General features: G+C 36.6%; 2 protein-coding genes across 3 annotated transcripts in view; one reads left to right on the forward strand and one right to left on the reverse strand.

Moving 5' to 3' along the window:
* The first annotated feature begins 578 nt into the window (after positions 1-578).
* Positions 579-20,351, forward strand: KRR1 (KRR1 small subunit processome component homolog). Of its 2 annotated transcripts, XM_079937602.1 has the most exons (10): positions 579-842; positions 11,078-11,250; positions 12,592-12,726; positions 12,915-13,040; positions 13,128-13,211; positions 14,538-14,594; positions 16,242-16,412; positions 18,397-18,474; positions 18,584-18,677; positions 20,193-20,351. In XM_079937602.1, exons 1-10 carry the CDS (start codon positions 758-760, stop codon positions 20,333-20,335), a joined length of 1,146 nt encoding a protein of 381 aa, XP_079793728.1. In that variant the 5' UTR covers positions 579-757; the 3' UTR covers positions 20,336-20,351. The 2 variants fall into 2 exon arrangements, with proteins under 2 accessions (XP_079793728.1, XP_079793729.1); XM_079937603.1 differs by lacking the exon at positions 14,538-14,594.
* A 937-nt stretch (positions 20,352-21,288) lies between these two features.
* The window catches only part of GLIPR1 (GLI pathogenesis related 1), a 37,139-nt gene continuing 35,822 nt past the window's right edge, over positions 21,289-22,605 (reverse strand). The window contains exons 6-7 of the mRNA XM_079937604.1: positions 21,547-21,573; positions 21,289-21,447 (exon numbers count right to left, since the gene is read on the reverse strand). Of these exons, the coding sequence (XP_079793730.1) occupies positions 21,293-21,447; positions 21,547-21,573 (182 nt within the window). The 3' untranslated portion in view covers positions 21,289-21,292. The remainder of the gene's footprint in view (positions 21,448-21,546; positions 21,574-22,605) is intronic.

Below are 22,605 nucleotides of genomic sequence, written 5' to 3' on the forward strand. Positions count from 1 at the left end.
TCTTGACGTCAGCTATATATGCAGTGTTGGGATACACAGGAGTTAGTCATTTGGGGAAATGTTAGGCTAGGTGAAAAACTTCAGAAGGGTCGCTTAGTTACTACACCTCTGGCTTAGCGAAATGCCACGATCCAAGAAAGTAACCATCAGAAGCAATGACTTTGAAAGCTTACTTTCCAAAAATAAATCAACCTTAGAGAGGTTTTAACTTTGTTTTTGTTTTAAGGATTAGAAATAATGCAAATAAAGTGCCCGGCACAAAGTAGTCTCTCAATAAATGGTAGTTATTACTGTCGCTTCTTGCCATCATGGACCGTATATTCTCATATCTGTACCACTTCCCAACGCTTAGCACATATTGGTCGATCATATAAATATTTATCGAATGAGTGAACGAGTGATATCAGTACGATTCAGGTTGCACTCCGGCTAAATGCGTTCCGCGTTAGACCCTGAGGCCAAGAGAAAATGATAGATAAAACCGTCTCCGACTCACCCCCAGTGCTAAACTGCAATTCCCAGCATGCTGTGAAACTCCGTAGTTGCAGTGCGTCCGGGAAGAGAAGTCTCCGGCTCGCCATTGGCTCCGCGGGAGAAGCGTAGTAGTGTACGCAAATACACGGGCTCTAGCTTAAGCACACACGGAGACTGCGCAGATCTCGTCTGAGTTCTGCGGAACTCACTTTGAGCACGGGGATTTTAGCCGGTAGGATTTAAGAAAGGGTTCACTTCCGGTAGCACGGGAAGCAGTTTGAAGATGGCGTCCTCCAAGCAGGACGGACAAGCTGCAGCGTCTAGGAAAAGTGAATTTCGTAGCCAGAAGCCGAAGCCGGAGAGCCGAGGTGAGGTTGTTTGAAAACCAAAGACTGGGGTTTGGGGGTTTTGAGTTGGGGTTTTTTCCTTTCGCTGGCTGGGAACGTGTAACGCCGCCTTGGAACGTGTAACGCCACCTTGAAGTTAAGTACCTGTAATTGCTGAAGGTTGGGGTTGTTGGCCGGACTCGCAGGAACGACTGGCCTGTATGGCGCCGGCGCGTGTTCCTAACTAATTGCTTTTGCTGGAAACCCCCAAAGTAGGGGTCTTGCTGGATGCGTCTTCTGTAAAAGAATGAGGAGGGCGCTTCGGGACCTTAAACTCGCGGCGGTGTCTGGAAATCGTTGGCAGAGTGAGGGGTGGGATGAGGTGGGAGTAGGAGGTCGTTATGCATATGAGTGAACGAGTGATAGAGTGATAATGAAGGACTGAGTCAGACATAGTGATAGAAGGAGATACCAGGCGTGTTTTTAGTGCTAGTTTGTCAGCCAGTGAAGAAATTTTGGAACGTTTATTATTGTTGTTTATCGGGTTGCTGAAGTATTGCCAACACAATTCCTGTTCTTTCAACTGCGTTAATTGCTCTCTTGCTTTGCAGTCTTGTTTTATCCATTAACTTCTGTATGATTGACAGAAAGAGAGGCCAGAGAAATAGCCCGGGGCCTGCTCAACCAGACTTATTGGAAGTGTTAAAAACCTTGAACTCTCATTGTATAGGCATAAGGGAGATATTAAACGTGATTCGTTGTTGTTTTAATTAAGCGTATGGCAGAGAGGACAGTATATATGCAGCTTAAAGAATAAAACCAAAAGGAGCACACTCAAACCATTAAGTAGAATAGAGCATTACCATACCCCCAGAGCCCCCTACATGCCCTAAAGTAACCATTCTGAATCGTGTTGATTATTCTGTTTCCTTTCTTCATAATCTTGACCACCTATGCACAAAATGTTTTAATTTCGTCAGTTTTTGAATTTTATATGAATGAGAAAGAATTGTAGATATTCTTCTGTGTCTTGCTTCTTAGGCTAAACTTTGTTGTTATTATTCAATCAGGGCAATACTTGTAGCTGTGATTTATTCTTTTCCCTACTATATGATGTTCCCTTGTATGAATACAGGCTAATTTTTCATTTTCTTTTTCTATAACACACCCACCCCCACCCCTCGCCACTTTCCCCCATTGGTGTCCATACGCTTGTCCTCTACATCTGTGTCTCTATTTTTGCTTTGCAAATAAGATCATCTATACCATTTTTCTGGATTCCACGTATATGCGTTAATATACTATATTGTTTTTCTCTTTCTGACTTACTTCACTCTGTATGACAGTCTCTAGATCCATCCACGTCTCAACAAATGACCCAATTTCATTCCTTTTTATGGCTGAGTAATATTCCATTGTATATATGTACCACATCTTTATCCATTCATCTGTCGATGGGCATTTTGGTTGCTTCCATGACCTGGCTATTGCAAATAGTGCTGCAATGAACATTGGGGTGCATGTGTCTCTTTTTTTTAACGTTCTATTTTTATACTAAATATATTATAATATACAATTATAAACCCACTTTAAATCCACAAAAGCAATATAATTTAAACAACAACGTTTTACAGTCTCTTTTTTCTTCTTCAAACAGAAAGTCACAAAAATTATAATCATCCTCATCAGTTCATTCGGTCCCATGTAATTAATTTTTTTTCATCTTGATCTTTTGTTAGCACTTTTATGAATTCATCCGTTTTCTATTAGAGTTCTGAAAATGCTTATTCCTTCAGTTCAGCAGTATAGTCAGTTACCAGAAACCTGTACTTCTCAGAGTCTTTTCCATGAATTCCTTGAAGATGAAATCCTTTTATAGGAACATTTTTGCAAAAGCATCAGAGTACACCCAGAACTGTCTGTAAATGACAAAAGACTTAAAAAATGACCACGGTTAAAGATTTGATGAAAGTTCATAATAATGCAATTGACAGGGAAATTTAGTTATTTCTGAGGTATACATTTTAAAATAATAACTAGAATTATGACCTATAAATTATACCAGAACATATAAGATTTTAGGAATTTCATGTAATGTCCGAAACATTTATATTAACACATTTCCATACAAATAACCCGAAGTAAGTTTAGTATTCGTTTTTTTTAAATTTTATTTATTTTTTTATACAGCAGGTTCTTATTAGTAATCAGTTTTATACACATCAGTGTATACATGTCAATCCCAATTGCCCACTTCATCACACCACCATCCCCACCCCCCGCGGCTTTCCCCCCTTGGTGTCCATACGTTCTCTACATCTGTGTCTCAACTTCTGCCCTGCAAACCAGTTCATCTGTACCATTTTTGTAGGTTCCACATACATGCATTAATATACGATATTTGTTTTTCTCTTTCTGACTTACTCTGTATGATAGTCTCTAGATCCATCCACATCTCAACAACTGACCCAATTTTGTTCCTTTTTATGGCTGAGTAATATCCCATTGAATATATGTACCACAACTTCTTTATCCATTTGTCTGTCGATGGGCATTTTGGTTGCTTCCATGACCTGGCTATTGTAAATAGTGCTGCAGTGAACATTGGGGTGCATGCGTCTTTTTGAATTATGGTTTTCTCTGGGTATATGCCCAGTAGTGGAATTGCTGGATCATATGGTAATTCTATTTTTAGTTTTTTTTTTGTTTTTTTTTTTTGCGGTACGCGGGCCTCTCACTGCTGTGGCCTCTCCCGCTGCGGAGCACAGGCTCCGGACGCGCAGGCCCAGCGGCCATGGCCCATGGGCCCAGCCGCTCCGCGGCACGCGAGATCCCCCCGGACCGGGGCACGAACCCGCGTCCCCTGCATCGACAGGCGGACTCCCAACCACTGCGCCACCAGGGAAGCCCTATTTTTAGTTTTTTAAGGAACCTCCATACTGTTCTCCATAGTGACTCTATCAATTTACATTCCCTCCAACAGTGCAAGAGGGTTCTCTTTTCTCCACATCCTCTCCAGCATTTGTTGTTTGTAGATTTTCTGATGATGCCCATTCTAACTGGTGTGAGGTGATACCTCATTGTAGTTTTGATTTGCATTTCTCTAATAATTAGTGATGTTGAGCAGCTTTTCATGTGCTTCTTGGCCATCTGTATGTCTTCTTTGGAGAAAGGTCTATTTAGGTATTCTGCCCATTTTTGAATTGGGTTGTTTCTTTCTTTAATATTGAGCTGCATGAGCTCTTTATATATTTTGGAGATTAATCCTTTGTCCGTTGATTCATTTGTAAATATTTTCTCCCATTCTGGGGGTTGGTTTTCATCTTGTTTATGGTTTCCTTTGCTGTGCAAAAGCTTTGAAGTTTCATTAGGTCCCATTATTTTTGTTTTTATTTCCATTACTCTAGGAGGTGGATCAAAAAAGATCTTGCTGTGATTTATATCAAGGAGTGTTCTTTCTTTGTTTTCCTCTAAGAGTTTTGTAGTGTCCGGTCTTACATTTAGGTCTCTAATCCATTTTGAGTTTACTTTTGTGTATGGTGTTAGGGAGTGTTCCAATTTCATTCTTTTACATGTAGCTGTCCAGTTTTCCCAGCACCATTTATTAAAGAGACTGTCTTTTTTCCATTGTATATCCTTGCCTCCTTTGTCATAGATTAGTTGACCATAGGTGTGTGGGTTTAATTCTGAGCTTTCTATCTTGTTCCGTTGATCTATGTTTCTGTTTTTGTGCCAGTACCATATTGTCTTGATTACTGTAGCTTTGTAGTATAGTCTGAAGTCAGGGAGTCTGATTCCTCCAGCTCTGTTTTTTTCCCTCAAGACTGCTTTGGCTATTCGGGGTCTTTTGTGTCTCCATACAAATTTTAAGATTTTTTGTTCTAGTTCCATAAAAAATGCCATTGGTAATTTGACAGGGATTGCATTGAATCTGTAGATTGCTTTGGGTAGTATAGTCATTTTCACAATATTGATTCTTCCAATCCAAGAACATGGTATATCTCTTCATCTGTTGGTATCATCTTTAATTTCTTTCATCAGTGTCTTATAGTTTTCTGCATAGAGGTCTTTTGTCTCCCTAGGTACATTTATTCCTAGGTATTTTATTCATTTTGTTGCAATGATAAATGGGAGGGTTTCTTTCTCTTTCAGATTTTCCATCATTAGTGTATAAGAATGCAAGAGATTTCTGTGCATTAATTTTCTGTTTGAATAAAAAAAAAATCCCACAAGGACTCAGAGGCAAAAAATATACAAACCAATTTTCACTGCAAAGTAAAGGACCTGTTACAGTGGAGGATTACTGGACTGAAGGTCAATATTATGACATAGTATGAGTGTGTTTCATGTTTGGTAATTGCAATCATTGTTGCTTTTGTTGTGGTCATCCATTTACAATGCTTGGTGTCAGTTTATTTTTCTCTTGTAAAAATAAAATACAGAGTGTGTGTGTGGAAAAAAAGAATATGTACAGGTGGCAAATAAACACATGAATAGATGTTTGACATCATTAGCTATTAGGGAAATGCACATGTAAGCTTCAAAGAGATATCACTGCATACCTATTGAAATGACTAAAATTTTAAAAAAATGACAACAGCAAATGCTGGAGAATATGTGGAGAAACTGGATCATTCATACATTGCTAATAGGACCTTAAACATGATACAACCACTCTGGGAAAGCGTTTGGCAAATTCCTATAAAACTAAATGTGCAATTACCATGTGACCCAGCAATTGCATTCTTGGACATTTATCCCAGACAGATAAAACTTATATTCACACAGCAACCTGTATGTGAATGTTCACAGAAGCTTTACTTGTAATAGCCTAGAACTAGAAACAACCCAAATGTCCTTCAGTGGGTAAATTGTTAAACAAACTGGTTCATCCATACCATGGAATATTACTCAGCAATAGAAAGGAACAAGCCATTGGTACTTGCAACAACTTGGATGTATCTTCAGATGTACTTGCAACAACTTGGATGTATCTTCAGAACAAGCCATTGGTACTTGCAACAACTTGGATGTATTTTCTGAAGATACATCCAAGTTGTTTCAAGTACCAATGGCTTGTACTTGCAGTGAAAAAGCAGTGAAACTGCTTTTTGTCATAACTGTGGTGGTGATTACATGCATGAAACTAGTGATATCTGAATAATATCAAAGGATTGTGTCAATGTCAATATCCTGTACTATAGTTATGTGAGATTTTACCATTGGGGAGAACAGGGTGAACAATACAGGACTCCTCTGTATTTCTTAACTTCATGTGAATCTACAATGATCTTAAATGAAAATTTAATTTAAAAAGTAAATGGGGTCAAAATAAAAAATAAAACAAGAAAAAATTTTGTATCCTGCAAATTTACCAAATTCATTGATTAGCTCTAGTAGTTTTCTGGTGGCATTTTTAGGATTCTCTATGTATAGTATCATGTCATCTGCAAACAGTGACAGTTTTAGTTCTTCTTTTCCAATTTGTATTCCTTTTATTTCTTTTTCTTCTCTGATTGCTGTGGCTAGGACTTCCAAAACTATGTTGAATAATAGTGGTGAGAGTGGACATCCTTGTCTTGTTCCTGATCTTAGAGGAAATGCTTTCAGTTTTTCACCATTGAGAATGATGTTTGCTGTGGGTTTGTCATATATGGCCTTTATTATGTTGAGGTAGGTTTCCTCTATGCCCACTTTCTGGAGAGTTTTTATCATAAATGGGTTTTGAATTTTGTCAAAAGCTTTTTCTGCATCTATTGAGATGATCATATGGTTTTTAATTCTTCAGTTTGTTCATATGGTGTATCACATTGATTGAGTTGCATATATTGAAGAATCCTTGCATCCCTTGGATAAATCCCACTTGATCATGGTGTATGATCCTTTTAGTGTGTTGTTGGATTCTGTTTGCTAGCATTTTGTTGAGGATTTTTGCTTCTATGTTCATCAGTGATATTGGCCTGTAGCTTTCTTTTTTTGTAACATCTTTGTCTGGTTATGGTATCAGGGTGATGGTGGCCTCATAGAATGAGTTTGGGAGTGTTCCTTCCTCTGCAGTTTTTTGGAAGAGTTTGAGAAGGATAAGTGTTAGCTCTTCTCTAAATGTGTGATAGAATTCACCTGTGATGAAGCCATTTGGTCCTGGACTTTTGTTTGTTGGAAGATTTTTAATCACAGTTTCCATTTCATTACTTGTGATTGGTCTGTTTATATTTTCTATTTCTTCGTGGTTCAGTCTTGGAAGGTTATACCTTTCTAAGAATTTGTCCATTTCTTCCAGGTTGTCCATTTTATTGGCATAGAGTTGCTTGTAGTAGTCTCTTAGGATGCCTTACATTTCTGCGGTGTCTGTTGTAACTTCTCCTTTTTAATTTTATTGATTTGAGTCCTTTCTAATTTTATTGATTTGAGTCCTTTCTAATTTTATTGATTTGAGTCCTCTCCCTCTTTTTCTTGATGAGTCTGGCTAATGGTTTATCAATTTTGTTTATCTTCTCAAAGAACCAGTTTTTAGTTTTATTGAGCTTTGCTATTGTTTTCTTTGTTTCTATTTCATTTATTTCTGCTCTGATCTTTATGATTTCTTTCCTTCTGCTAACTTTGGGTTTTGTTTGTTCTTCTTTCTCTAGTTCCTTTAGATGTAACGTTAGATTGATTGAGATTTTTCTTGTTTCTTGAGGTAAGCTTGTATAGCTATAAACTTCCCTCTTAGAACTGCTTTTGCTACATCCCGTAGGTTTTGGATCGTCGTGTTTTCATTGTCATTTTTCTGTAGATATTTTTTGATTTCCTCTTTGATTTCTTCAGTGATCTCTTGGTTATTTAGTAATGTATTGTTTAGCCTCCATGTGTTTGTGTTTTTTACATTCTTTTCCCTGTAATTCATTTCTAATCTCATAGCATTGTGGTCAGAAAAGATGCTTGATATGATTTCAGTTTCTTAAATTTACTGAGGCTTGATTTGTGACCCAAGATGTGATCTATCCTGGAGAATGTTCCGTGCTCACTTGAGAAGAACGTGTAATCTGCTGTTTTGGGATGGAATGTCCTATAAATATCAATTAAATTTATCTGGTCTATTGTGTTATTTAAAGCTTCTGTTTCCTTATTTATTTTCTTTTGGATGATCTGTCTATTGGTGTAAGTGAGGTGTTAAAGTCCCCCACTAGTATTGTGTTACTGTCGATTTCCTCTTTTAGAGTTGTTAGCAGTTTCCTTATGTATTGAGGTGCTCCTATGTTGGGTGTATATATATTTATAATTGTTATATTTTCTTCTTGGATTGATCCTCTAATCGTTATGTAGTGTCCTTCCTTGCCTCTGTGTAACATTCTTTATTTTAAAGTCTATTTTATCTGATATGAGTATTGCTAATCCAGCTTTGTTTTGATTTCTATTTGCATGGAATATCTTTTTCCATCCCCTCACTTTAAGTCTGTATGTGTCCCTAGGTCTGAAGTGGGTCTCTTGTAGACAGCATATATATGGGTCTTGTTTTTGTATCCATTTAGCAAGCCTTTGTCTTTTGGTTGGAGCATTTAATCCATTCATGTTTGAGGTAATTATCGATATGTATGTTCCTATGACCATTTTTTAAATTGTTTTGGGTTCATTTTTGTAGGTCCTTTTCTTCTCTTGTGTTTCCCACTTGGAGAAGTTCCTTTAGCATTTGTTGTAGAGCTGGTTTGGTGGTGCTGAATTCTCTTAGCTTTTCCTTTTCTGTAAAGCTTTTGATTTCTCTGTTGAATCTGAATGAGATCCTTGCTGGGTAGAGTAATCTTGGTTGTAGGTTCTTCCCTTTCATCACTTTAAGTATATCATGCCACTCCCTTCTGGCTTGTAGAGTTTCTGCTGAGAAATCAGCTGTTAACTGTATGGGAGTTCCCTTGTATGTTATTTGTCGTTTTTCCCTTGCTGCTTTCAATAGTTTGTCTTTAATTTTTGCCAATTGGATTACTATGTGTCTTGCCATGTTTCTCCTTGGGTTTATCCTGTATGGGACTCGCTGCACTTCCTGGACTTGGGTGGCTATTTCCTTTCCCATGTTAGGGAAGTTTTTGACCATAATCTCTTCAGATATTTTCTTGGTCCTTTCTCTCTCTCTTCTCCTTCTGGGACCCTTGTAATGCGAATGTTGTTGCGTTTAATGTTGTCCCAGAGGTCTCTTAGGCTGTCTTCATTTCTTTTCATTCTTTTTTCTGTATTCTGTTCCGCAGCAGTGAATTCCACCATTCTGTTTTCCAGGTCACTTGTCCATTCTTCTGCCTCAGTTATTCTGCTATTGATTCCTTCTAGTGTAGTTTTCATTTCAGTTATTGTTTTGTTCATCTCTGTTTGTTTGTTCTTCAATTCTTCGAGGTCTTTGTTAAACATTTCTTGCATCTTGGTCTTTGCCTCCATTATTTTTCTGAGGTCCTGGATCATCTTCACTATCATTATCCTGAATTCTTTTTCTGGAAGGTTGCCCATCTCCACTTCATTTAGTTGTTTTTCTAGGGTTTTATCATGTTCCTTCATGTGGTACATAGCTCTGCTTTTTCATCTTGTCTTTCTGTGAATGTGGTTTTTGTTCCACAGGCTGCAGGATTGTAGTTCTTCTTGCTTCTGCTGTCTGCCCTCTGGTGGATGAGGCAATCTCTGAATTTTCATTTTAATGTTGCTGGACATTTTATTGTTCCCATTGTTATTATAAACAATATGGTATAAATATCTGTGTACATACCTCCTTGTTGACATGTTAGAGAGTTTCTCTGGTTACGTACCTTACATGGGATTGGAATCCTTGAATTGTAGGGTAGGGCATGTGCAAATAATGCTAAATCTTCCCAAAGGAGTTGTGCTGCTTTACACTCCCGATATCAGTAGATGAGCACTAACACTTGCTGTTACCTGAATTTTTCATTTCTGTCATTTTGTTAAGTGTGAAATCATATCTGATTGTGTTTTTAAATCAGACTTTCCTGATTACTAATGAGATTACGCATCTTTACATATTTTGGGGCTATTTGTACTTCCTCCATTGTGAAACTCCTGTTGATTTCCTTAGCCAGTGGGTTTTTTTTCTTTGTTTTTTTTAAATCCATAATCATTTAAGTGTTTAAATTGGGTAAGATCTTGGTCAGATATGCATTTTAAGTAATCACTATTGTAGAATTTGAGGGTTTTGGGGGGGATATTGAGAAGTGAACGATAAATAAAGACTAGCTAATTCTCTGTGATTTGAACCAGAAGTAACAAAGTGGATGTGAGTATAAGAAACAGAAAGCAAGTTTACCTAAGAAACAGAAAGCAAGTTTACCTGACTGGAGTGGATAACATGAACTATAAGACCTGCTTCTTAAACTTTAGTATGCATAGGAATCTCGTCATGAGACTGTTAAGAAAGATTCCTGGGCTTCATCCCAGAGATTCACATTTAGTAGGTCTGGATGGAGCCCAAGAACTGCATTTCTAACAAACTCTCAGTTTATGCTGGTGCTTCAGGCCTATGGATCATATCTTTGAGTAGTACTGAATTAAAGTACAGCTGTTGGATTTAAGAGGTTCTTAAAATCCAGGACCAGGAGTTTTGATAAATGATATGGGAAATAATTTATAGCCCTTAGGAGGCATTTTGTTCTAGTGAGAGGAGACCTAGACTGAGCTTCATATTCCCTTACAAGTCACTTAAAGTTTTTGAACTGAATATCTTTTATAAAATGGGAATAATAATACCAGTTCTTCCTACCTTTTGTAGTCGTGAGAGAATACAGAAATAACGCACGTGAAAGGTCTTTGGAAAACCTAAAACCCTGTACTAGTGAATATTAACTGAAAGGGTACACTGGGATCAAGCTTTTGAAAGTTTTATGTACACACACATGCACGTATATATATACACATAGGCTGCACTTCATTGAGTCTGAAAGGTTACTTATATTTAAAATAGTAATGTAAACAAAATGGTGTTTGGATCTTCAACTCTAAGATAGTGTGGTGCAGTAGAAGTTTGTAAGTGTTGAATATGTACCAGGTGTATGCCAATAAGTGTGGATCGAAGAAGAGTCCCTGCCCTTAAGGAACTTTGTCTTCTGAGGCGACTGAAATACATACAATTTTAATACAGTATTTTGGTGATAATGACAGAGGCACGTTCTTGGACTGTTGAATAATATAAAAAGCAGAGGAAAAGGAAATGCGAGGAGAGTATTGGGAAGCTTGTGAATGTATGCATACAAGTGTTCAAAAAGTGTCCAAAAGAAGTTAAATCTGATGTATGGATTTTTCCCCCTTTGTAGATGAATCAGAACTCCTCACTGTTCCTGATGGTTGGAAGGAGCCAGCTTTTTCCAAAGAGGACAATCCCAGAGGACTCTTGGAGGAGAGCAGTTTTGCAACTTTGTTTCCAAAATATAGAGAGGCTTACTTGAAAGAGTGCTGGCCATTGGTACAGAAAGCCTTGAGTGAACATGTATGCATATCTTATGTATTTCTTTGAGATTTTGTTTTTGCTTATATCTTTTAAGTAACTGAATGTGTGCTGATGGATTTTTTTTTAAAGGTGCTACCATAGCTGGTTAATTTGATTCCTTTGATATTTTAAACAGACTAGATAATTATCCTTACAGTTCATTTGTTTTTAGTTTTGTGAATAATAGATTACTTGGAAAAATTCACATGCCTTTAAATATTTAGGGGATTCACAGATGGTCTGAAACTCACTTGTGAACTCCAAATTTCAGAATGTCTGCTACTATAATGGTTGCCACGAACGTGTACAGTTTGAGCTGAGGCATACTCCTGGCATTGTTTAACTTTCCTCTGCCGTGCCCCTAGAGCAGTGTATTTGATTTTATTTTTCAAACTGGATTGAGACCCCTTAGTGAATCAAGAAGTCAATTTAGTGGATATAATGAGCCTTTAGAAAAAAATACATCAATGTATCACATGTGGTAAGGATAAGTATCATTTAATGAAGCTTTTGGTTCACCTGTGTGTATGTACACTAGATTGATAGAAAATGTATTTGTCAGCTGTGGCACTGCTCTAGAGTCATTTGTGTGCATTAGGTATGAGGATGGTTTAGCAAACTGCAGGCGTGTTTTACAGCTGTCTACATCGGAGATTAGACTCAATTTTGGGGGTTTTTTCGTAAACTTATAGACACCTAACCTTAGGTTTAATTGTTCGTCATTCACTATATTGAAATATTCTTCAGATTATGCTCACAAGTTAGAAAACAGCATTTTTATTTGCTTTGTTGAAATCTGATTCTTCCATTTGAAAGTTAATGCATAGTTTTAATCACTGTAGTAATCATAATCACTGCTTTTATTTTTAAACCTATGATAATTTGTTTTTACTTTGTATTTAGCTAATACAAACCAGCTAGAAAAAAGTTTGAAAGGGAAAGTCCATTCTCACTCTAGGGAGCAGATTAGAGATTAGAGCTGGATCCAGCCAAGGTAGGGAAATTATATAGCTTTACATTTTTACCTTAATTTAAAAAGGTAGCCTCATTTTGACTGATATATATTTTTTAAACTAGAGATAATCTTTATTCCAATAAGTATAAATTATTCTAAAGCCAATTATAAATGTTTTCAATTGCCTGAGTTTTTTATATTCTTTGAAGTCTAACAGTAATCAATTATTTACATTAACTTTCTAGCTTCTTCAAGGAGAGTGTTAATGAATTTTGAGATAGCTTAATGGCAGACAAATTATTAATTTGGTTAGGATCGGCTATGTAATTATCTAAAATTGAATTCCATTTTCAGACAACTGCTTGTTTGCTCTTTTTGTATTGTAGCATGTTAATGCAACCCTGGACCTGATCGAGGGCAGCATGACTGTCTGTACAACAAAGAAGACATTTGATCCATATATCATCATTAGGGCCAGAGACCTAATAAAACTGTTAGCAAGGAGTGTTTCATTTGAACAGGTAAATTAAGAATTACAGAGACTTTGCTTTATTTGCCTCAACATTAGAGACAACATATAACACTGCGTCTCTTCCTGCACCATAAAGTTTTCATTTTTGTGCTTAACTGTGCTTAAATTTCTTGGCTTGCAGAAGATATGTACTTGTCAAGAATATTGATGGAGTTTTCTTTTTTATTTTCCCAAAAGGCAGTACGAATTCTTCAGGATGATGTTGCATGTGACATCATTAAAATAGGTTCTTTAGTAAGAAATAAAGAAAGATTTGTAAAAAGGAGACAACGGCTTATTGGTCCCAAAGGATCTACGTTGAAGGTACTTTTTATTAGTGAAAAAGTATGTCTTCCTCTTTTGTTAGTTTTTAAGTGTACTGAATTTCAACTTATTGCTCTTTTGATGTAGGCGTTGGAACTCTTAACAAACTGTTACATTATGGTACAGGGAAACACGGTTTCAGCCATTGGACCTTTTAGTGGCTTAAAAGAGGTGAGAACTATTTATTCTCTTCAGTTAATTTTCCACAGAGAATAAATGAAATAATATAATAGTTCATTGGATAATATATTGTTTTATATATATATTTTTAGAATATGCTTTGTTTGATTTTCCATTAGTAAATTCTTCATGTAATTTGAGGGAATTCATGTAATTTCCTGGACCCTAACATATTATGGCCAACCTTTGGTAACTGAAGAGAAATCCATTTCTGAATTAGGAGGTCTGCACATCATTACTCCCTCCACTCGAATTTTAAGTGGGCATTTAAGGTCTCAGTCTGTAGCAAACATAAGAAACACGAAGTAATTACATGCATTTTTTTTTTTTTTTTTTTTTTTGCGGTACGCGGGTCTCTCACTGTTGTGGCCTCTCCTGTTGCGGAGCACAGGCTCTGGACACGCCGGCTCAGTGGCCATGGCTCACGGGCCCAGCCGCTCCGCGGCACGCGGGATCCTCCCGGACCGGGGCACGAACCCGTGGCCCCTGCATCGGCAGGCAGACTCTCAACCACTGCGCCACCAGGGAAGCCCCTACATGCATTTTAATGACTGGAGAATTGAACAGATCTTGTTCTTTGCAGTAATGTATTCAGCCAGCAGAGGTCAGGCTCAGAAAACTTCCTTTAAGATATATTTTCTTTGAATGTTAATGTTTTTATGAACATCTTCTTTAGCTTGTCAGATGTTATGAGAAAAATCTGTGGAGCAGATACTCTTTCTATTAACTCCTTTTGAGGCTTTTGTTATCTGTATCTGGCAGTGAGGTCTTACTTGCTTTCCAGGGCCTTTAACCTTAATTCTATTGGACCTCTTTCTCATAAGTTATCTGCTTTTTTCTCATGGGGCAATAATAACTTAAATATTTTGAATATTTCACAGTTTTGTAGAGTCTAAGTATATTATTTACTTCTTATGACAGATCCTTAAGGTAGTTTTATTTCCATATTACAAATGAAAAAGCTGGAATAGGAAAATTAAGTGCCTTTGTCGTATGAAGTGGCAGTCCCACTATTTGAGTGCATATATTCTAACTCTAAATCCAGCCCTCTTCCCCCTAAATTTTACAGCTCCAGAGTGTTGTGTTAATTCTGTGTATAGCTTTTTATCAGTAAAGTTGAGAGACTTCATTGTATCCAAGGGAGGTTGACTATTATGAAAGATCTAGAAGCCACTCAGAACAGTTGAAGGGACTACAGTATCCAATTTGGTAGCCATTGCCTGGTTCATAGGCTATGTTGTGATATATTAATCCTCGTCTACCTAGTTCACTAAAATCTTTATACATGACTGATTCATTTTTCTTTGCAAATTTCAGGTTCGAAAAGTAGTCCTAGACACTATGAAGAATATTCATCCAATTTATAACATTAAAGTGAGTGTTCACTGTATACTACTACAAAGTTGTTTTTAGCTACAGAAACCTTTCTTGAAAGTAAATCTTTTATGAAAGCCTAATATACAAAACAGATAAAGCAGAGCTATTTGGGGTAAATCGGGGTAGAGTTCAGCCCACTCAACTCTATCCCAGTCCTATAGTTACTTCTTTGGAAGGTTAGGCCTCTTTGGAGTACAGTTTGAAAGCTATTGAAGGGGACAGTGTAATGTAGTGATTCACTTCCAATACAAATAAAATAAGCTTCATAGGATTTGTAGTAGATGGTACCAATCCAGTTTTCTTGGGGTTTGAGCCCACATATTATATTTAAAGATGTGATCTTTTACAATTCTGCCTTTTTCTTTTTTTAATTAATTAATTTATTTAAAAAGATTTTTGTTTGGCTGTGTTGGGTCTTCGTTGCAGCACACAGGATCTTTCATTGTAGCACGCAGGATCATTTGTTGCAGCGCACGGGCTTCTCTGTGGTTGTGGTGTGCGGGTTTTCTATCTAGTGGCCGCCAGCACCAGGGCGCATGGGCTCTCTAGTTGAGGCACCCGGTGGCATATGGGATGCCCAGTGGCATATGGGATCTTCCCCGACCAGGGATCGAACCCGTGTCCCCTGCATTGGAAGGTGGATTCTTTACCACTGGACCACTGGGGAAGTCCTGAATTCTGCCTTTTTCTATAAGTAAAGTCTGGAATATTTGAGATTGCATTAAAACCTATTTTGGAATTTAACACTCAAATTATAGGCTCTTCGAGAGAGATCTGTTATATCCCTGTATGCATAAAGTTCTTGATTATTCTTGGAAATGTAACCACGGTATAATGAGTTGTTTTATGATGGATATTTGTTAAACAATCCTTGAATTTAATGAAGTTAAGTTGAAAAGTCACTCTTAGATTGGGGTGAAAAAACGATTTTGAGTTACATTGGGACATCTTGCATCTGATGCCTCGTTTGCATCCTCTGATGTTTCAGTGTCTATAAAATTCAGATGGAGTAGGGGAAGTATGAAAACATTTCGTTTTGTTGATCATGAGAAACTTTTTTTCTTTCCGTCATATTTCAGGGTGCTAGCTTCCTGCTTGTAGGAAACATCACTAATTAAGAACTCTCCCTGCTAATTGTTAGGTTGAATTTTAAAGGTTTTAATGAAATAATGGTTGAAAAACTGAGTCTTATTTTCATCTCAGTTTAATAATTCTGTCTAAATTTCTAATGGTTTTCTGATGCTTGGTTAATTATGCATGTTTGAGATTATATATTTTTTGTTTCCAGAACTGGTTTAATCCTACTGAAGAGACTAAGAATTGTTCCTTTTAATTTTATTATTTATAGGAACAATGTTGATAATGTCTTAGGTTGCGAAACATATGACTGCTAAAATTAAAAATGTTTGGGACTTCCCTGGCAGTCCAGTGGTTAAGACTTCGCCTTCCAATGCAGGGGGTGCAGGTTCGATCCCTGGTTGGGGAGCTAAGATCTCACATGCCTCGCGGCCAAAAAACCAAAAAGCATAAAACAGAAGCAATATTGTAACAAATTCAATAAAGACTTTAAAAATGGTCTACATCAAAAAAAAAATTTTTTTTTAATTAAAAGTTTACTTTGTTCATATATTGCCATGGTTGAAGACCTTAATGATTAAACGGGAGTTGGCGAAAGATTCTGAGTTAAGATCACAGAGTTGGGAAAGATTTTTACCACAGTTCAAGCACAAAAATGTGAATAAACGCAAGGAACCAAAGAAGAAAACTGTTAAGAAGGAGTATACACCATTCCCACCACCACAGCCAGAAAGTCAGGTCAGTATTAAATGTTGAATTTCTTTAGATGAGGGGGAAATCATTTTAATGTATTTTTGTCGGAAACTTTGAGGGTGGAATTTCTGTGTATGTACGTTTCGGTGTGTAGAGATTTAAGAAACTGAAGGTAAGTAAGTGTGAATAGGCTTATTTTGAACTAATTGTATGGGGGTGGTGAGTGGAAGCTTCATACTGTGAGTGTAAACTCCGTCAAGGTAGGTGGTGTCAGTTGTGTATCTGTAGCCACTATAAATGTTCCATGGTTAAAAAAAATTCAACGATTTAGTCCACAATGCTTTCTACTCTGCTTTAGCATCATTCATGTGACCATGTACTATAGGATTGCTCTGGATTTGAAATCTTACGTCTAATATCTATCCTTTTTTTAAGACATGAATGCCTCTAATTTTGTCAACTGTCCTCTGGCATCATTCCCTTTCTAAAATTTCCTTTTCTTTCTTGCCCATCACTGTTTTCTTTCATACTCCCTTTTCGTCTATCAATCACACCTGCCCAACAAAACTAAAACTTAGATCAGTCCTAAAACTTGACTTGTTTCCCATAACGTGGCTACTGAACATAGCTGAAGAAAGTCATATCTTTGGATTATATCCCTTAAAAATTCACGTTTCCAATCTCAGATAGGTCTTCAGTATTCTCTGGCAGCTCTGTGTCCTCTTAATTCTTTAGCCACCCTCCTACTCCAGTAAAATAAAATGCAATGTCATCTACTAGAAGTATTTGAGACTACGAGGCAAGAACTCTTTCAACTTCCTCTTATCTCAATTTTTTTTTTCCATCTGCATCAATCCTTTCTTTTTCTGTTCTTTGAATTCTGTCGTCACCTGTCTTCTGAGGTGTCTTGCTTCATTATTCCCTTCCTTGGCTGTATGTTAAAGTCTTCCCTTTTACGAGTTCTTTGTGCTTAGCATGTAAACCCATCTCTTCTGTGTACTATATCTTGTTTTCCCCATAGCCCTGTGTTTGTAGTTTTCCAGGAAGGTTTGATGAAAGGTCAAAGGTAAAAAAGGAATGATGATCATAGTAAAAATGGAAGTGTTGGATCTTGAGGTCTATTTTGGAAAACAAAGTGAAGCCAGAAGGAAAGTGTTTGTTAGTTGGGGGAAAGCGAGTGATCCAGTTACTAAACCATGCTTCTGTAACACCTGATATATTTTGTATAGCCCTGTACTGTACGTAGTTGTCGTTTTTTTTTTTATGACTGTAAGCTTCTTGAATCAGCGATGTCTCATTTGACTTATTCTGTCACTTACTTGCTATGTAATTATGGGCATAATTTATTTAACCCCATCCATGCCTCAGTTTCTTTGTACAGAAAATAGGGATAATGATCATTCCTGTCTCAAAGAATTGTTAATGAGGATTAAGTGAGTTAGGAAGTGTAGAGAGCTTAGTATTAGAGTTTAGTAGAACATTGTCTTAGGTAGACCAATTAATTATATGTTGACTACTTAATGAATTTGCTACTGCAAATTAGTACTTAGTCTCCACATCCTGACAGTTCTTGCTGTTCATTTTGTATGCTGCAGCCTTTTTTTAAAAACAGCCTTTTACCTCTTCTCCTTTCTTCTGTACCTTTCATAAAGTGCTACTTTGCTCTCTTCACTCTTCTCAGGAACCTTTAGTCATTTCTCAGTCATATCCCACTTCCCTTATCTGTCATTCATGTTTCTTCATGCTTCCCCAAAACTGTCTTTCCAGTTTCCTCTCACACTTTTCTGAATCATTGACCTTCCACCCCACCTCAAGCAGTCTGTTGGGTATTCCATGAACACATCACCTACTTTCCTACCTACATGCTTTTGTGCATATATATTCCCCTCAGCTTAGAGGACATTTCCTACCTTTATAGAGTAATCAGTTTTGACCCCACTGTCTTTACCTCAAGGTCACTGTGAATTTCTTAGGAATTGACTTCTCATCTACATTATTTATGATGTATTGTAAATACTGATTTCAACAGATTGATAAAGAATTGGCTACTGGTGAATACTTTCTGAAGGCAAGTCAAAAGAGGAGACAGAAAATGGAAGCAATAAAGGTAAGACCATGTCTAGCTTACAACACTAGTTGCAAAGTTTATAGATACTTGAATTCTTATTTAACTACAAAAGCGTTTTTTAATGTAGTTTTTTTTCTTAATGATGTAGGCTAAACAAGCAGAAGCTCTTAGTAGGAGACAAGAGGAAAGAAACAAAGCGTTTATTCCACCTAAAGAAAAACCAGTTGTGAAACCTAAGGAAGGTAATGCTTGTTTTCTAACTCTTGGTATGCTGTAAGTCTGTTAGAGGAAAAGTAAACCCATAGTGGATTTGTCTGAAGCTCTTTGAGTGTTAAGAAATAACCATGCGTTTCATCAATTCTCTTAGCATTTCATTAATCACAAATCCTAGGGAAAAGCGGTGGTGACTGAGATAATTTATAATTTAGTAGCAGCTAATGCTTATTTAAGAGTATCCCAGATTGACAGTCCCTTCGTGACCTCTGTGCTGAGGAAGGACTCTGTTGTGAAAGATAGATATAAACCAGAGCAGTGAATCTTCTGTAAAAATAAAACAGTAAGATCCCTGAGCTCTGCTATCATGCCCTTTAAAAAGAGCTTATCAAAAGTTGTACTTTCTTTACTTGTGTGATCTGTGGCTTAAAATTTGATTCCTGTATGGTTAACGTGGATTTCTCATCACTTGGGCTAAAAGACACCAACAAAATAGCAGGATGATCTTTCTTACTCAGGGGCTTTTAAAGACACTCAGAGAAAACACGCTGATGCCTTTTCTTCTCATTCCTAACCTCATTTTGATCCGTCTTCTCCTCTTCCGCATTTTCTTTTCCACTAGTAACACGTGTACTCCTCTGTAAGGTAACTCTCCAAAGTAGTCAGTGGCACAGTGAGGGGAGGGAGGTCACCCAGCAGCATTGCACATGACCTGTTGGTCAAAGCCAGATGTAACAGTACTAGTTTGTTAATTTATATCAGTGTTAACAGCTTTAAAAGTATTGTATTCTACTATTCAGATCCTTGGTTATATAAAAATATCATAAGCATTATACTTTCTAGTTTGTACAATCTGTCAGTTATGTACTCTGAAGGTATTCAATAGCTAGTTTAATCTCAGTTTATTACTGATTAAAGTGTAGCTATTCCACTCTAGTGGAGGCTTTAAGTCTGCTCTCAAGTTGCTGGGTTGTTTGATGACATTTTATCTTGTGGTTCTTTATGTCCTGAGTGCTGTTCTTTAAATAATAAGAAAAGGTTGTGTTTTTTTCCACTGCTTTTCTGTTATGTTCACACTTTTTGTGTTAAATACATGGGTTTGGGTTCTGTTAGGAGGACCTCCAGATACTCTCAGATTATTGTCTTTATTATCAAAATCTTGTTAAATGAAATACTACTAGTCATTAATTGAATATTCGGAAAACTAAGTTTTTTAAGGAATACTCTAAAGTTCCAATATGGAAAAAAGAATCTTAAACAATTTAAGGGAAAAAATGTAATTTTAATAGTTGAATCCAGTAATTGGTTCAAATAGTTAAGTTAAAGTATAATGCCATTTTCGTGTATATTTTCACTAATGTATTTTTAAAGTACTTTGTTTTCTCCTAGTTAGAAGAAATTTCTAACTTTCCTTTAAGCAAGTGTTTTATATCTTATAACATGATCTTTCAATTGTAACAGTACTCTGAAATTATCGTCTTATATATGTATTCTTTGTTTTGTTTGGTATAATCTAAAGAATTACATGTATTGTTTTTATTTAGCTTCTACTGAAACTAAAATTGATGTGGCAGCCATCAAGGAAAAGGTTAAGAAAGCGAAGAGTAAGAAACTGGGAGCCCTTACAGCTGAAGAAGTTAAGCTTAAAATGGCAGCAGATGAAAAGAAAAAGAAGAAAAAAAAGTAACATACATAAAACAAACAAAAATCCCTGAGCTAGAATTTATTAAGCTATCTCCTTTTGTAAAGGATTTTGAGATACTAGGGCATTAGTTGCCTTATCCCTGAGAAGTAATACCCTGATCACTTTTTTCTGAGTTTGTTTTGTTCTTTACATAAACAGCAATTCTTTATAAATTATTGTATTCTCCATGTTTTTTGAAAATTTTTATACTAGAAGGTGGTATATATGTGTTTATATGCATTGCACCTAATCTATTCCAGGCACGTTTTATCTAGGCATGGTTTTAGGGGTAATTCTTAAGGTTGTTTATGTAAAGATTTTTGCAATTTAGCTACTGTAATTATCCATCAAATCCAATGTCTGAGGCCATCGGTTAGTCTTTAAATATAATCATGTCCCAGCATTTGGTTTTGAGGAAAATAGATTTTTCAGTGCTCTAATGGCAACAAGTAAACATTTAGGTTTATCCCTTTTTGTAATCTTATTTTACATTTTGTTCCAAGAGTAATCCATAATCCAAAAGTGCAAGGCCTTTTAAATTAATTCCCTTAATTACTATTCCAATATGAGTCTGAGGAAGTAGTAAACCAGAAAGACATCAAATTTGCAAGAGAACAGGGAAAACCAGATATTTGGAGTTGAAGCAGCAGGCAACAGGTTACATAGAAACGCTTTTTACTGATGAGGGCCAGGACCCGCCTAAATCTAGCTCACTGATTTTACATATTTAGAAGCTAAGGCACACGGGGGGTAGGTTACTCACTGAAAGTCACAGCTGTGGCAGCATGAAAACAATGCTTCTTCATAAAAAGTGGAAAGTAAAGATGAGTTTACCTTCTAATGTTAGGAAATTGAACCATTTCTTCTTTTGAGTAAGGGTTTGCTGCAAATTAGAAATAACACCCAATTTTATTTTTTAAAGCCATGTACGAATGAGGCTTTCCCCCCCCCTGGATTGTATTAGTTCAGAAGAACTAAATGAGGGTATTTGTGCTTGACCAAACTGATAATTATAACACTCAGTATTAGGATTGGTGGAGTAACAATGAGGAAAAGCGATGTGTATCTGTTACGTGGAAATATTGGCCAGTCTGGAAACACAACAGAGTAGTAACCTGTGAAACAAACATAAAATATACTCTTAAATGTTATTCCTCATAATGCAGTAACATAGCTCAGATAGATCTTATACAATTTAAGGTTTATATACATACGTGTCACTTTGTCTCGTTGTGGGTTAGCTATAAAATAAGAAAGAAAAGAATTAAAAGAATAGATACTGGTGAGGCTTTTGTTTTCTTTTAAAAAGCCAAGTCTCTTAATTATAACCATTGACTGTTTCAATCAACTTGTTTATATAACCTTTATATATAAACTTTTTATATACCACTACTATAAATGGAAAATCATTTTACATAATGTAACTGGCAGATAAAATAAATGCAATTAAAATAAAACAATTAAAAATAAGTATTAGTAATAATCAGTGTGAGCAATTTATTAAAATATTTTCCTGAAAGTAAGTTTCTCCTGAGAAGAATGATACTACCTATGGTCAGTAATGAAGAGACAGTGGCCTCTCTCATACATTCCAGTCTGTCATTAGTATATCAGTAGGGCATTTGGATATCAAAGTCATATTTACTCCTCTCCTTCCACTGAGCTTTATTAAGATTTTGACATTCAGAGCACTGGGAAGAGAATTCCACATCTGCCATAGCCTTATACTTTTTAAATGGTCAGACACCTCTTTTACACTGGTTCTATGCCAGTTGCTGTTGCATTCCTATGGTGGAATCCATCAAGGAGCTGACCCTCTGGTACTCGTGAGCATCCCTGGTCATCATACCTGTGACTGACTGGGCTTTGCTGTGGTGAATTGCGACGAAGCTTCCGCTTCTTTAACTTCTCCTGGCAGTTATATCCATGAAATCAAGGTATGATATGCTTGCTAGTTATATTTTTTCTTACATATATATATTTTTAAAATGTTAAACATTCAACTTTTGAACATTGAAACAAATGTCATCCATGCACTAGCTAAAAATCCGCTTGTGTACCATTGGTGTGCCCAGCATATTTTGCAAAACCATCCTGATTTGGCCTCCATTGGTATTTATTGAACCTACCAGTATCTAGAAGACCACAAAGGGATTTTTTTCCTCCAGTGTTTGCCACAATTTGTCAGAGACAAAATCTGATAAATAAAAGCTTTTATCCTCTAACCCTTGCCCTCCTGCAAATTAGCGTGCGTTTTCCTTTGTCTCTCTTAA

The sequence above is a fragment of the Stenella coeruleoalba genome (assembly GCF_951394435.1).
Source record: "Stenella coeruleoalba genome assembly, chromosome: 11".
NCBI classification, from domain to species: Eukaryota; Metazoa; Chordata; class Mammalia; order Artiodactyla; family Delphinidae; genus Stenella; species Stenella coeruleoalba.

Coding starts and splice junctions, on each gene's coding strand:
- KRR1 (XM_079937602.1), top strand. CDS start 758: ATGGCGTCCTCCAAGCAGGACGGACAAGCTGCAGCGTCTAGGAAAAGT. Junction 13,212..14,537: donor CTTTTAGTGGCTTAAAAGAG/GTGAGAACTATT, acceptor TGCAAATTTCAG/GTTCGAAAAGTAGTCCTAGA. Junction 14,595..16,241: donor ATCCAATTTATAACATTAAA/GTGAGTGTTCAC, acceptor CCATGGTTGAAG/ACCTTAATGATTAAACGGGA.